Here is a 15,390-nt window from a genome sequence, read left to right on the forward strand (position 1 = left end):
TGATGTCTAACGGTTTTTCTACGACAGTGATGTTCATTCCTGTCAGACAGGTCCGTACGTGCAGAAATATTAGTTTCCTTATCTACATTAGGCGGTCAATTAATTTTATTCAGTACGCATACGAAAAATGATTTAAAAAAAACTGGATCAATTCATTTATCATCATGTCGGGTCTCTGAACTCAAATGTGACCCAATCCGCTGAATATTTGGTGGTCCACATCTGAATTGACGAACAGCTTTACTTGGAGTCGTTCTGAAATTTGAATCTGATCTATTCTCGTGAGCCATAAATGATTAAACATACACAAAGCTAAAAGTTACAAACCAAGTCCACGATATTACAAAACACAAAGTCAAAACCCATGATACTTCAGCCTAAACCGACCCACTCGGCCTAGGTGAGGCTAAGGAAGCAACATTTGAAAAAGCATCATTCATCTCATGCATGCAATAGCACTACCACCAGCATACCATAGCACACTCGCAAGTCCCACCACCAATAAACGCATCGTACCACCACTGTGAGAAGAGTAATAGCAGACAAAAGTGCACCACCCATCCTCACTACCACAAACCAAATATACCCAAAACATGTAACAGTTAGGCGAAAAACAACCAAGCAAGGGAAGCACAAACGGGCCTAGCCGAGAGGAACAAAGTAACCATCCTCGACGTTACTACTAGAGCAGCAACCAAACCTCAGTCAGCTGAAATCTTATGTTTTTATTTTTTAACCTCTTATGTTGAATTTCAGAAAGAATAATTAATTATTAGGATACGTTATACTTTAATTTTTAAATTTTAATATAATTAATAAATTAATTTATATATTTTTTAAAATCAAACACTTAAATTTCTTTTCAATCAGCTCATCTAAATTAAAAGTCTCTCCATTTATTTTTATCTAAACTAGAACTCTCTTTATTTATTTTTATCATTAAAAATATGAAAATATTTTTATTATCATTGTTAAATAAATAAAGTGTACTTAAATTCTTAACTTTTAGCTTAATTAATAGACCGATTTCTATATTTAAAAAATTATACACGTAAATCTCTCCATAATCAGTGATTATCTATTATAATTTAAATATTTTGATGATTCATTTATATTTAAAAAAATACTTAAATTCTTATTAATTTTTATCTATAATATTTCATTAAATTAATTTTAAAGACTTTTTATTATTTAATTTTCATTAATTAAAATATTTTAATATTTATAACTTTAAAATTTTTAAAAAATATTTATAACTTTAATTATTTTTAAGTGATATTAAGTAATTTTTAAATAGATTATAAATTTTTATAAATAGTATTTTAAAAAGAAATCGTACTTTCAGAAAAAATTTAATTATCCACTATTTTTGAATTAATATTTATAATGGATGTAAAAATTATAATTATAAACGAATTAAATATACAATGATTTAAAAATTTAATTTTAAAAATATAAAAATTAATTCATCAATTATATTAAAATTTAAAAATAAAAGTATAATTGATATAATATAAAACTCTTTATAAGTGTTTGTGATAATGTTTTAAGTATTTAAAATATTTATTTTTATTTTAATTAATTAATTAATGAAATTATAAATAAAAAATATTTAATTTGAACAAATCCATTATATAAGAATTTAGACGTTTAATTTTAGAAATATAAAAATAAATTTATTAATTATATTAAAATATAAAAGTTAAAATGTAATTTATCTTAATTATCCTCGAAAAACCAGACCCGGTCGACAAGTCAAACAGATAATCCGATTCGGTCCAAAAACCGAATAGGCAGCCCTAATTTCCTATTTACTTCTGCTATATGAGTAGCAATACCCGCTAAAACTGACCGCTTGGCCATTCGACATAGAAGAAAGGTTTTGGAGCGTTTTTAGCAGAATAGATTAGAGGAAAGAAAATACAATTTCAGAAGAGCAGAGAAGGCAAGAGAGATGGAGATAGATTTAGAGAAAATTCCCTTTGGCATGGATTTCCATCCTCACGATCACATGGTGGCTGCTGCTCTCATCACCGGCCACCTTCACCTGTTAGTCTTCCCTTTTCCTTCTTATCACTCTTCTTTTTTTCTCTATATTAGTTTCCTTTCATATATATTTCAATTTTTATTCCCTTACAGATATCGGTATACTGCTGATTCACTGTCACAAAAGAGGTACTTCTAGTTCATCTTATAACAAAAATTCTTCCTTCTACTGCTAACCCAGTTCTGTTTTTTTTTTAAAAAAAAAAGCCTAAAATTGGGAACTTTTATTGAAGGTTATTGGAGGTTCAAGCACATAGCGACTCCTGTAGAGCCGTTAGGTTCATAAACGGTGGACAGGGTATCGCAATCTTTTGTTACTATAGTACTGTGCGGCTTTACTTAATTTTTTTTTAAATTTTTTTCTTAAATTATAGGTTTTTTTTTTCTTAAATTATTTTTAATCTGTTGTGGTTGCTGGTACTGTTAGCTGTGCTTTCTGAGTGTGTGCATTTGTTCAGCAATCTTGACTGCCTCAAGTGATCGCTCTATTCTAGCAACGGATATAGAAACTGGATCGCCAATTGCACGTGTTGAAAATGCTCATGAGTAGGCTTCTGTTTATGTTTCTCATATCTTAAGCTTTGCATTTTTCTCTAGTTAGTTTATGCTAATGTGTTGTTGTGCAGGGATGCTGTTTATAGTTTGATAAACCTCAATGAGTCAACAATTGCAACTGGGGATGATCAAGGATGTGTTAAGGTTGCTTTTTTTTTTTATTATTATTTTTTAAAAAAATTCCCCCGTTTTAGCTCTGCATTTGTTGGTGAGAATCCTGGATTTCCTCGTAAATACTTTTCCTTATTGCAGGTGTGGGATACCAGGCAGCGTTCTTGTTGTAATTCTTTCAATGCCCATGAAGATTATGTTTCAGATATGACTTTTGAATCTGATTCTATGAAACTCCTAGGAACAAGGTATGTTCAATACTACAACTAAATTTATGTTTCTTTTAGTGTTATAAAGATATTTTTGTTATCTTTTTAGTGCCGTTAAGATGCTGAGAGGATTTGGGGTTGTCATAACAAGACTTTATATAGTATACTTATATTATTTTGAAAATCAAAAGAAAAAAAAATTACCAATAGCATTCGCACTATTCCATGAATAGTCAATTGAATTAGAATAGGAAATAGTGATGGGCTCTTTTACAAGAGCAAAACGTCAATCTATGGATTAGTTTAGGAAATTGGTACAAATGTAAGCGTCTGTCTTTTGATTTGAACACAGAGAATTTGAAGAGTTTTGATTTTTCAATGTGAGGTTTCTGCTATGAGGATGTGCTTTGGTCATTTTTGGTGCCAGATTTTAGTTGATTTTGTGGCAAACTTCGCATTCAGAAGTCAGAAGCAATTTTTTTTTTTGGTGAGATTAATATATATAGAATGGTAGAGTAACACTTAGGCTCTATTTGTTTCACAAAAATAACATGCATATGGAAAATATTTCCAAGGAAATTGCTTTTCAAGAAAATTACTTATTTGCTTGTTTGGTTGCAATATTGAAAAATAAAGTGTTAATAAAATTTGTTTATAGAAAATACCGCGGTGTTAATAAGATTTTTAAAGTCCAGAAAATAGCTTCTTCTTCGAGAAAGCATTTTTTTCCCATGAAAATAGTTTAATTTTCCCTTTTGACCAGGAAATTATTTTCTATTGATTGATTTTCTTGTGCATCCCAAATACTAGACAACATGGAAAATATTTTTCTAGCAAATATTTTCTGCAGATAAATGAATCCTTAATAGGAGAAGGTTGAGATTTAAGGAGCATAATTCATGGAGGTAGGTAAAAAATTCTTTGAGGGTCTGTGGACTTGTGGCTAATGCTGCCTTTTTTTCATTTTATACTGCATGTTATAGTGGTGATGGGACTCTCTCAGTTTGCAACCTTCGAAGCAATAAAGTAAGTTGTTCTTTGTGACCAAATAATATGTTTTGGGGAATTTTCAGAGAGTTTTGCAATGTGATTGATTTGTTATGTATTAATGACAGGTCCAAACACGATCTGAGTTTTCTGAAGAAGAGTTACTGTCTGTTGCTATTATGAAGGTATCATTTATGTTATACTTCAGATGCTGTGCTTTTCAAGTCCTTCAGCTGCAAGAAAGCGTAATTTTGCCTTTTGGGGCGCATGTGTACAAGTTTTTGTATTTTTTTTTCTTGTGCCTCTTTTAATTACTCATTTATGACATAGGAAGGGAAGGATGAGATGGACATTTATTATTCACTCTTGATGCTTAGTAGACCTACTCATATATTTTTTATTCATTACTGATTTTACCCTTTGGCAGCATTATAGTGTATATAGATCCATTCTAACATTATATGATAAAAATCACTGTAAAGGCGAATGGCCATGATTTTTTTCTTCAATTATTCTAATTTGTAACTTCTTGTGGTCAGAATGGTCGCAAGGTTATTTGTGGATCACAAAACGGAACCCTCTTATTGTACTCATGGGGTTTTTTCAAAGATTGCAGGTATTCTTATTGAACAAAAATGAATATTAGGCAGCTAAAATAACATTTGAAAATATTAATTTCCTTCACATGAGGAGTTTCAGTTGAAACACACTGATTTCTTGCTTCTTGGACTGTCCTGAATATATATACATTTTTATTTCCAGTGATCGCTTTACTGGTCTCTCACCAAACTCGATTGATACTTTGTTGAAGGTCAGTAGGTGACTTTTATATTTATTTTAGCTTTCTTTGGTATTTTAACCATCCAGGATGTGTTTATGGAACATGTGAACTTTTTTGTTTTAGCTTGATGAAGATAGGATCATCACGGGATCCGAGAATGGACTTATCAGGTGAGATTTTTCAGAATTTGAGGCGTTATCCAATTTCTGAATCACACTTCATACTTCCCTTTTCTGATTTTTTTCTTAAAATGTTTCAGTCTGGTAGGCATATTACCCAACAGAATCATCCAACCACTTGCAGAGCATTCAGAGTATCCTATTGAGCGCCTTGGTACTAATGCCTCTTCCCTTAAGAGGATTTTTTTGATTGGCATGATTTGCCTCTAACAGAATTTGTGTTTTGGAGCATATAGGTCTGGCATGCATTGATGAATCATCAATTGCCAGTTCTATTTTCTCCTCAAATTACTATCTTTTTGTCTTCTGTCCTTTTTTGCTTCTTAACTATTCAAAAAATTTTGTTTTGAGATTTTTTTCCCGGGTCCTGCAGCTTTTTCTCATGACAGAAAATTTCTTGGCAGCATTTCGCATGATCAAATGTTGAAGGTCTGTGGAATCTCTCTCCCTCTCTCTCATATGCAGGGATAGATACATACGCAAGCTTTCAAACCCAAATCCACAAACATTTCTTCTAGCTTTATTTCTTTGTCAAGTACTCTAAGACAACCCTTATGTTTGTGTTCATTCAGCTTTGGGATTTGGATGATTTATTGCAAAATACTGGAGATACTCAAAAGGATCAAGATGATGTAACTGAGAGTGATAGTGATGAGATGGATGTTGATACTAATCCTCCAAGATCTAAAAAAGGTATGTTGAGGTTTACTTTATTGGAATACACAACCATCCTTTGGCTTTTCCGAGGCATAAATGTGAATTATAAAACTTAAAGCAATCTTGTTAGAATAGCTATTCTTATTTGGTGCATGCTGGTGCAATTAGTTGCTTTCTTCAAACACTAATTGGGTATAAAAGTTTAATCCATTTTATTTGATAATCATTACGTGATAAACTGCTGGAAAAGGATTGAGCCAAATTATTCCCTTGAAAAAGATTTATCAGATACCCTATCCCTTTCTAGTGCTAGAAAGAGAATATGGATGGCAAAAAGCTATATGTTTGAAGGGTGGTGACCTATCTTCTGATTACTTGGTACTTCACAAGATTTCTTTTAAAAGGAGATGCAAAAACTCAGCTTACCTAGTAAATTATGCAGAAGTAGGAGTATCTGTTCAATTATGGACTTAACATTTGATGTCTCATAGAAGTCACATCCTGCTATAAAAATGAATCACCTTGATTTATAAAGGCACTTGAATATGCTTGTGATAGAGGAGTTTGGTACTCGGTACATCTTCAAGTGGGACTGGGGAGTTTTGTTTTGAACTGCCTGTTTAGCATCCATTTCAAGGAATGTGCTTGTTTGGTGATTGCAAATTGTTGAAAATATAATTCAGTTATTTGCTGCATTGGTTTTTGACGTTTTTAAAGCTTTCATTTCAGGGAGCAAGAGAAAAAATGCGCAAACCAACGGCAGTGCTAGTAATTTTTTTGCTGAGTTGTAGGAGGATGCTGGAATTACCTTTCTGCAGTTTTATAATTTTTATTTTTTTTAAATTGAGGGCTTGAAAGAAGCCAAAGAAGGCTACTTTGATCGCATAGCAAATTTCTTTTCTATGTGGAAATGTTTACATACAACTATTTATTATTGCAAATGCTGGTATAGCGTTGATGCATAAATTAGTCTCAGATGTCCAGGGAAAAGATTATTATGCATATATATACACATATATGTGTAATTTCTTTTTATATCGCATTTTTTTTAAAAAAAAAAAAGCTCAATAACTCTAATTTCTCATTTTAATTAATAATAAAATATGCAGGTTTTTTTATTAGCTGCATGGGCCATGCATTATAACGAAGAAATTTGCAGGAGGGGAGGAGATAGATTCACGTATAAGGCAGAGAGTCGAAAACAAACATTTTAGCTCAGCAACCATATTTGCTAATGTAGGGATCCATTGGAACTCTATTAAGTGATACCGATTTATTTTCAAGCATAAAAATTTTGTTTATTAATTAGAAAACTAGAAAATAAACAAAATTAATGCAAGAAACGATTGATATAATGTTAGAAAATGTTAAAATTTTCCATTGTGAGCGATCATCCATACCTCTGCTGACTTCATCATATACTCCTTTTCTCCGCTTCAAAGAATGAATAGCAACTTGGGGTTTTGAATAAGAAGATTTAAATATTTGCCTTAAATTTTATTTATAATCAAAATTTTGAATCTTGAATGATAAAATTATTATTATTATTATGTTTTAAAATTTACTTACAATTAGAATGATTAAAATCTAATTTGAAAATTTTATAGATGAACTTTAATAGGAAAAATATCCATGAAAATCACAATTTTGTATTTTTTTTATAATATTTTTAATTCTTTTTATAAAAATATCCTATTCCAATTATATTTTTACAATTGCATCCTTCGTTTATATTATTATTAAAAATTAATAGACAATTATTTTAGTATAAGCAATCTTCAAATTAATAAAAAAAATCCTAAATAGAGTAATAGTAATAATAATTTTTTTATTTTATATAGTCTTTAAAAGTAATGTCTTAAATTATAAACGGATGATTATTAATTCCAGCAGCATTAATATTAGTTGAAATATTTTCTCCATTTGTTTTTGCAAATTGACTATTTGCATGTATTTATAGATTTATATACGTGACACTTGGTGTTAGTGCAAAATTCTCGGTATGAAATTATTTGCTCCATCGAATTTGATGGCTTAACCATTACTTTCTGTTACAGTCATGGATGCATTTTCATATTGAGTTGTTTCACCTATCTCTATTATTTAAGTTAGGTGTTAGACGTTTAACATAAAAAAAAAATACTTTTTTTCAATCTCTATATATATTTTTATGATTAAATATTACTTAAATAAGAATTATTTTTTGTTTGAATATTTTCATGCTAAAAAGAATTTTTTTTTATTTGTTTTTAACTGGAATATAAATAATAGGTACAATTATAAAAACATCATTAGTATGAGTATTTTTATAAAAAAAAAAATTAAGAATACCGTTATAGAAAAAAAAAGTAAAATTTGAAATTCTTATCGATATTATCCCATTATAATATAATATTTAAAGTTTTGTTGGATTAATGAGATAATTATTTTATTTATATTTCATATTTAAAAAATAAGCATATTTTATGTTTGCTATATAAATACTTATTATACATAAAAAAAAATTATTAAATGTTTATGTTTCATGCTATTGAAAATTGCGTATGAGCTAAAAAGTTCTAAATACTATCAATAAAGTAATTGAAGTATTTTATTATTTAATATTTTAAATAAATGTTAAAATATTTAAATTTAAGTTAAAATTAATGTTCACAATTTTTTAATTATTAAGAAGAAATGAAAATAATGTATTTGATAAAAGAACATGATTTTAATTAATAATGATAAATAAGTGCAGAATTAATATAAAAATATTTGTTTTAAAAAGTTACTTTATAAATTAAATAAAAATTTAGAAACTATATTACAAGTCATTGTTATTTTTTTTTCAATTTCACTATTTATTAAATTTTAAATTGTTATTAGATTATAATTACGAAGATTTATCTTTATTATTTAAAAATTAAGAATTAAAAATTAAAAATAAAACAGTTCACAGCAACCAGAGAGTGGAAAATAATTATGTTTTATTAAGGTTTTTTTTTTTTTTTTTTTTTTTTTCTGCCTAAAAATGAAGTCAACAGTGGGATTAACATGCAATCTTTGAAGAAAGAATCTGTAAATTGAAATCTCACAAAGAAAATGAAAACAAGTTTATCTAAAACTGTTTAAAATTACAGGTGATAGCATCTTCATTCCGAGTTAGGGATGCCATGATGATTAACTGCAACCTCAGGTCCATTCACGCACAGATCTTAAAACCACCATCATCACAAACCTGGCATGTCTCAGTATATTCCTTTAAAATGCTTTGGAATCCTAAACTCATCTTTGGAAGATTCCTTCTGACCATACTTGTTTTCACAAGTCCAATCCAGGTGACGTGCAATCTTCTTCTACTCGTCCATACATAGGCTGCAGCAATCAAACCCCCATTAGCAATTGCATGCCATTTGATGATTGAACTGAAAGAACTCTGAAAAACATGACCTTTACACATTTCAATACTACTCGGCTACAACAGATTCTATCCCTTTGTCTCCCACATCAGCAGTCTTAAAATGGGGTTTAGTGGGAAAGACGAAAACAGTGGATGCAGCATTTGATAGTTGAAACACAGCTGAATATCTCACAGATGTCACTGTCACTCGGGGCAACTGTTGCAAGCCTGAAGCAAGCGGCACAATCTTGTAACCAAGGACATGCTCCGACTTTGGAAGAACAAATACTGTATCACTGTGCGAGCCAGATAACACAAAGCTTTGTGCATCTGCCAATGAGAACTTCACCTCTTGAAGCAACTGTGTTTGATTTCGAATTTTAACCGAGTATGTGAAGGGATCTCCAAGAATAGCATAAGGAGGACAATCCACAGTCAAAACCAACGGGGACAACTCCACGTTTACATCAGGAAGTTTATGTCTAGTCAAAACCCATGCTTCTGCAGCTGAACTAGATCGATCTTTATTTTGCAAATTTCTCCTCCATCTCAGAGACACTGAACCTAGGTTGAGATTTGATGATTCAACCTCAGGAATGATGGTGAAAACCTTTTTGAACTCTTCTCCGGGAACAAGGTAGGCAGGGCCTAAAAGATCCTCACTGCTGGGTTGCAAGGTAAATGACCTTTCTACATCATCATCCATCTCAATTGACATGGACTGTAACTGCAATGGCACCTCACTGCAGTTTTTGGCACTAGCAAGCACTATACTTGTTTCATTCAGAGGCAGTGACGTTCCTTGATCAGAACTAGAGGCTGGCTTGAGCTTTGAGAGCAACAGCGGATCCTGCCGGAATGGAAGCATAAAGTGATGGCTGATTAGAACAGCACTCTTTCCTTCAATTTGCAAGTTCTTATGGACATGGATTTTTTGTGAAGTCATTTCGTTGCTATCAGGAAAATAGCTCAATGAGACAAAAAGCATAATTGGTTTGGGTCGATGCCACTTAATTTCCAGTTTGCAGGACCATGATTCTCCATCTTTCATAATTGGAAGAGACACCAAACCAAAGGACTGCTGAATTTTCTTGATTTTATCATATCCTCCTGTAGATTCATCTTCTCCTTCTGGCCCATTAACACCAAGGAGCTCAACATGATGGTTATCCATAGAGAATGGTTCTGCTTCCCTTGGACTAAACAACCCACCACCCCTTACATCCACTAGATTGATTTTCAACTCGCCAGAAAAGATGTCATGACCCTTGGAGGCCACAGTAACAGGTACAACAAAGCACTCTCCAACCAGTGCAGGTCCAGTAGCACCTAAAACGAGATCCACTTGTGGGTCTGGTTCTTCAACCTGGGCAAGCTTCTGACCAGAGAATGCAAGAACAGGATCCTTAGTAGGAAAAGTCTCTACACGGTCTTCAAACTTCCAAAGAGGTAAATCATCCATTGAAGCAGGACTTTCAGCTCTGCAGCAAATTGTGAAGTGGGGTCCCATTTTTGCAATAACATATATGCATTCCAGCTTCCCACTCTGTTCTGAATAGTCAAACACTTACATTGTCAGATTAGGATCATATAAACTGTACTATAAAGAATTTATTGACAGTTGGGAACAATTTCAACAATAAGCAATGCCACAACAGAAACTTTAAGTCAATTAGACAAAAGAGGTGTCAAAAATCAACCCAGTCAAATTGCTAGATGAACAGTTTGGGAAATTACAGATTTCATAGAAAAATGAACAATACTTACAGATAGGAAAGATAAGCTCTATGAGTACAGATCTATTTCATTTCAAGAGAATACTGGCTATTCATGTGCAAAAAAGACGTAGCCTCCTCTTTCTCCCTCTCCTTCAAGCACAGACACACAAAACTCAAATGCCTAACAGTTGGTGCACATGCTCAAACTTAATGTGGAAGTTAATGGTTCTGGGTTAAAATTTGTTGTAAAATCAGAATCATGTCCACAACTCAGATGCACAAGAGTTACATCAGCAGATTGTCAAGGCCAAATTGATATATTGCACATAATGCAATAGATGACGACACTTAATATCAGAATCAGATTTTAAGGTTGTGGATCATGCTTGTATACCATCCAATGCAAGAACTTACTGAAGTGAAACCACTGGTCAATTGTCTTATAAAATGTTTTTTCTGCATATCAAAAAGGAAATTATAAGAAAAGAGAACATTTAAGATCACATCAAAATTAACTGACCCGATTTAATTTCATATGTCAACCGCAGCCACTTGTTTGTAACAAGAGCCAGAGAAGGAGCACTTTCAACATGACGACCTTGTTGGCTAGTGGAAATTTCTGCAGATGGAGGTTTTTGGGAATTTATGATGATGAAGTTGCATTCTGATTGATTAAACTGCACTTCCAATTGATCCAAGTCAACAGTCAGAGGCAATTGTGATAGGAGTGACAGAGTAATCAAGGCAGGTACACCAGGCTTAATTATCTGTTCGTGAAAAGCAACTGAAGCAAGAAGCGCCATTCTAAGGGGACTGACAAGATCAATCTCAAGATGCAGAGGACTATCTCTGTTTACTTTGAGATCAGTACTATCTCCAACTGATACCGCCCCTATTTCTCCACTGACAAGCTGAAAAACCTCATTGTGTATATTTTCTCTCTGAGCAAGACTTGCAGGACCAGCTGGACCACATTCCTTTGTTCTGAACGATTGGACTCCTGTACAAGGTGATACTGGTAATGCAGCCATTTCAAGAGAGTACTCTATAAATTCCTTCACTATACCACGTTTCCTTGAGCACTCTCGCAGAAAACCCAAGACCTCCCACAATAAAGTGACCCATCCCTCTTTTCTATATAGAGCTGCAATAACATCAAGCAGTTGTTTTGCATTATTGAGATCACCCATTGCAAAATATTCTTGAGCCATCTGAAACCCACAACGAGAAGCCATCCTCTGAGCTTTGAGATTGGTGTATGATTCATAAGATCTTTTTAGAAGAGCAATGATTTCAAAGGAATCTTGAAATCTTTTGGCTTCAGCAATAGCATAACGGGTGTACTCTTCATCAGTAAGACTGCAAAGTCAGAGGAAAAATAACTTGCATTAGCAAACAGATAAAGCTAATTTAGGATGTGAATGAGTCAAGACTCACGGTTGCATGACAAATGCATCCCCTTGCTCAAGTAATCGAGCAAACTGACCCACATAAATTGCAGGCGTTACAGATTCAGCACTGCCGTCAATCTCATCAGCATTTTGCAACATTGACAGTGCAAGTTCAAACGATGTTCTCTTCTCTTTCAGGTAGTGACCAGCTAACTGTTTCAAAACCCAATATGGCAATTCAGCAGGTTAACAAGCATAACAAGATCAAAAGCATAAATTTCAAATTTTCCAAAAAAACAGCAAGACAAATTAATTGAACATAGTTATATGGCATTTCATTCTATTAGTCTGAGTTGTGCAACCAGATTCTATCTAGCAATGATGTAAACCTGGCCAGATGAGCATATTAATAGTTAATACCTTGCCCATCACTCTTTTCACAGTTTGAGAAATCTGCAGAAAGTCTACCAGGGAATTACAATTGGCATGTAAACCTGGACAGATGAACATATAAATACCTTGCCTATCACTCTTTTCACAGCGTAGACATTTTCAGAAAATCTACCAGGTAATTACAATTGGTAAAAGCTTCTATTGGAGAAATTGCAAAGACTCACCAACGTACAAATAAGATGACATAATCTAAAATGATCGATTAAGAGAATATGGCAGCAAACGTATAGAAATAGATAAAGACAATAATGTAGAGAAGATGCATACACAAGGACAAAGCTAAAACTAGCAGAAAACATGATCATGAAATGCTTTTATAGACTTTCTGATAGACAGCATGGCAATCTTATTTATTGATCAACAGCTCAACCCAGTTGCAAGATTGATCAAGGCCCTGCAAGAGTATCCATGGGAAAAAAAAAAAAAGCAATGACTTGCTCTCATTAAAAAAGCTACTTATTACAAAACTCAGGAAAAGCTAAGTCATGCTTCTTAGATTGGGACACAGAAAAAGAAAATAACAGCCATGAAACTCGTTCCTAACAAGTCTTACATGGATTGTATGCCTAACATTTGCAACTGGCACAAGGTAACAGGGCAGCAAATCAAATATTAACGTGCATGCTTTCTTTCTCTTTGTGGCTCTCTTGTGTTGTAGATCAAGTAATAGATTGTAACATCATCATCTACAGTTTTCATTTATAGTGAAAAGGTCACGTTGATCAATTGACATCTAAGCACTTGTCAAATTCTATAATATGGCAAGTCATTCAATAATGATTCAGAATGAGTATGAGCAATCAGATGCTAACATATCCTGACTTCTTATTCAACCATGTTATCAGCTTTCCTGTTTCTCCTTTCTTTTTCTTTGAAAAAAAAAAGAATGAAAACAAGGTCTGGAAAATTTTACATCTGGAAAGCACAGTAACTGATCGCATCATTCTGCCTAAAGCATATTAAAGAGTCAAAATTCCAGGAAGGTTGTACTAAGTTCCTCACCTGGTAGTAATAAGCTGGCTGAAATTTCCACTCAGTCAAAGACCTTTCACTAGTTCCCAAAGCTGGACTAGAATTGCTATGGATCGTTTTCGAACTAGTCTCCAGCAATTCAGCAAATACCAAAAACTGTCTGCTCACCCATTCCCAGTGAAGAAATATAGCTTCAGCCGGACCTAAAAGCTTCCTGTAAGAAGCAAAATGTTGGTGGAACCATGTGACAGCTTCTATTACTTTTCCACCATGTAATAACAAGGTTGATATTTTAAAGTGAAGTTGCTCAGCAACAGTTTTTATCTCAATCAATCGCTGAATCACTGGCAACCTATTTGCAGTCCCAATCATCTGCATAAAAACTCAAGTCTAAGAAATTCAGAAGTGATTGCCTCTGCAACATTGAGCAGCAATATTATGGGGAAAAAAGGTGACAGTAAATTAGTACAAAAATAGAATACAATTAGCACCATGAGCGTGTGAAAATACCTCCCTCAGTGTATAGTATGCATCCTCATAAAACCTCAAAGCTTCAACCCAGTCTCTCCGAAACTCCGCGGATACAGCAACCTAGCATTTTATATCACAAGAAATGAGAGCATAGAATAGAGCTAAATTTTCTACTATGTTGCAAAGATTGAGTTGTTGGGTTTCTGAAGTGAGATGGTCCGAGAATAATACAAAATCACAAAACAAACAACAAATAGCAAGCTTAGTTCATCACTGAATTGAAGGTTTTCAATCTCATCATGTATAACCAGCAGGACAAGCAGACAAGTCAGTACTGTTAATAGTGCATTCAGTTTTAAGAAGAGCTTCATCCAATCGTGCCTCATGAATTCATAAACACTTTTATGCACTTGGCAGATAACACTGTACAATTGAAGTCAAAACGTAGCATGTTTGATTTCATCAATACTTATGCAAGGAATGGGCATATTTTAAATTCGCTTAAGTGAATAAAGCTAAATGACTTACTTTGAAGCAATAGCGAATGTTCAACTCAATAGAATTGAAGCTCTTCCTTTCAACACGAGTTTTAATTCTCCGCCCTTCATCTCTGTAATATGTGTTTGCTAATTCAGCAAATGTGCTGCCCAGCCTGCACAATAGATGCTCAGCACTAAGTCATTAATACAAAGATTCACAGGGAAATGTTCAGATAAAACATGCATAAAGGAGACATAAAATACTTATTGAGAGATTGTTCAAGCTGTGAAGAATCGGCAGGGTTGAAGACGACGAGGTATTTGGAATCCAATTCGGCACGCTTACGAAGTGCAATCATTCGATCTTCACTGATATCATCTGCATTTGGAAATCCCCATTCTTTTAATAGTTGCAGGTTACAGTAGAATTAAGTTGGGCAGGGTTCAAGTTTAGCTACCAGAAGAAGAGTGCACCACAACCACAGCTAATTTAATGTTCTTTGGACGAATCACAGCTCTGTGCATAAACAAAGGGAGTGAAAAATTTAGGTCAAACAATTAGAAAATCAAGGAAGAGGAGGCGAATGAGTACTTAAGGTTTTCAAGGTCAGAGCAGAGCTGAAGCCACTGTGCGGGATCCCCAGAAACATGGTCGGAAATAAACAGAGCGGCGACGACAGCGGGAACCCTAGTGCGGTGCTTGTGAAGCCAATCCCTCTTAAGAATCCCGGCGGTAGGACTCGAGGATGGATCGGGAGGCGGAAGAGAGCTCTTATCAGCGGAGGACAAGAGGAGAGAGATCTTAGCGATGTCAGGCAAGGCGAGAGTGTTGCTTGGGGGCTGCTCAGAGAGGAGATGGGTGGTGATGAGGGAGTGGTGCTCCGGACATCCCACCAACGCTATCAGGCCGACCGGCGGAGTCCGTAACTCCTCCGGATAATCTTCCATTTCCTCAATTGGATCCAAAACGCACGAGAATCATGATCTTTTAAACGCTAGTGC

General features: G+C 33.7%; 2 protein-coding genes across 3 annotated transcripts; one reads left to right on the plus strand and one right to left on the minus strand.

The window, feature by feature from the left end:
• Positions 1-1,838: 1,838 nt before the first annotated feature.
• LOC110609768 (WD repeat-containing protein 55) lies at positions 1,839-6,491 on the plus strand. Its single transcript, XM_021749562.2, has 15 exons — positions 1,839-2,049; positions 2,140-2,175; positions 2,280-2,344; positions 2,505-2,592; positions 2,673-2,745; positions 2,854-2,960; positions 3,905-3,947; positions 4,037-4,093; positions 4,448-4,524; positions 4,671-4,719; positions 4,813-4,859; positions 4,949-5,022; positions 5,242-5,297; positions 5,441-5,561; positions 6,255-6,491. The coding sequence occupies exons 1-15, from the start codon at positions 1,955-1,957 to the stop codon at positions 6,314-6,316; spliced, it is 1,050 nt and encodes a 349-aa protein (XP_021605254.1). The 5' UTR covers positions 1,839-1,954; the 3' UTR covers positions 6,317-6,491.
• Positions 6,492-8,548: 2,057 nt separating this feature from the next.
• LOC110603928 (trafficking protein particle complex subunit 11) lies at positions 8,549-15,390 on the minus strand. 2 transcript variants are annotated; one of them, XM_021741937.2, is made up of 9 exons: positions 14,981-15,390; positions 14,847-14,905; positions 14,653-14,788; positions 14,438-14,561; positions 13,949-14,029; positions 13,469-13,810; positions 12,060-12,226; positions 11,143-11,981; positions 8,549-10,455 (listed from the first exon to the last, which is right to left on the minus strand). In XM_021741937.2, the coding sequence occupies exons 1-9, from the start codon at positions 15,334-15,336 to the stop codon at positions 8,972-8,974; spliced, it is 3,588 nt and encodes a 1,195-aa protein (XP_021597629.1). In that variant the 5' UTR covers positions 15,337-15,390; the 3' UTR covers positions 8,549-8,971. The 2 variants fall into 2 exon arrangements, with proteins under 2 accessions (XP_021597629.1, XP_021597637.1); XM_021741945.2 differs by having other exon boundaries at positions 14,653-14,767; positions 14,981-15,389.

Source organism: Manihot esculenta, chromosome 2, assembly GCF_001659605.2.
Source record: "Manihot esculenta cultivar AM560-2 chromosome 2, M.esculenta_v8, whole genome shotgun sequence".
In the NCBI taxonomy this organism is placed as follows: Eukaryota; Viridiplantae; Streptophyta; class Magnoliopsida; order Malpighiales; family Euphorbiaceae; genus Manihot; species Manihot esculenta.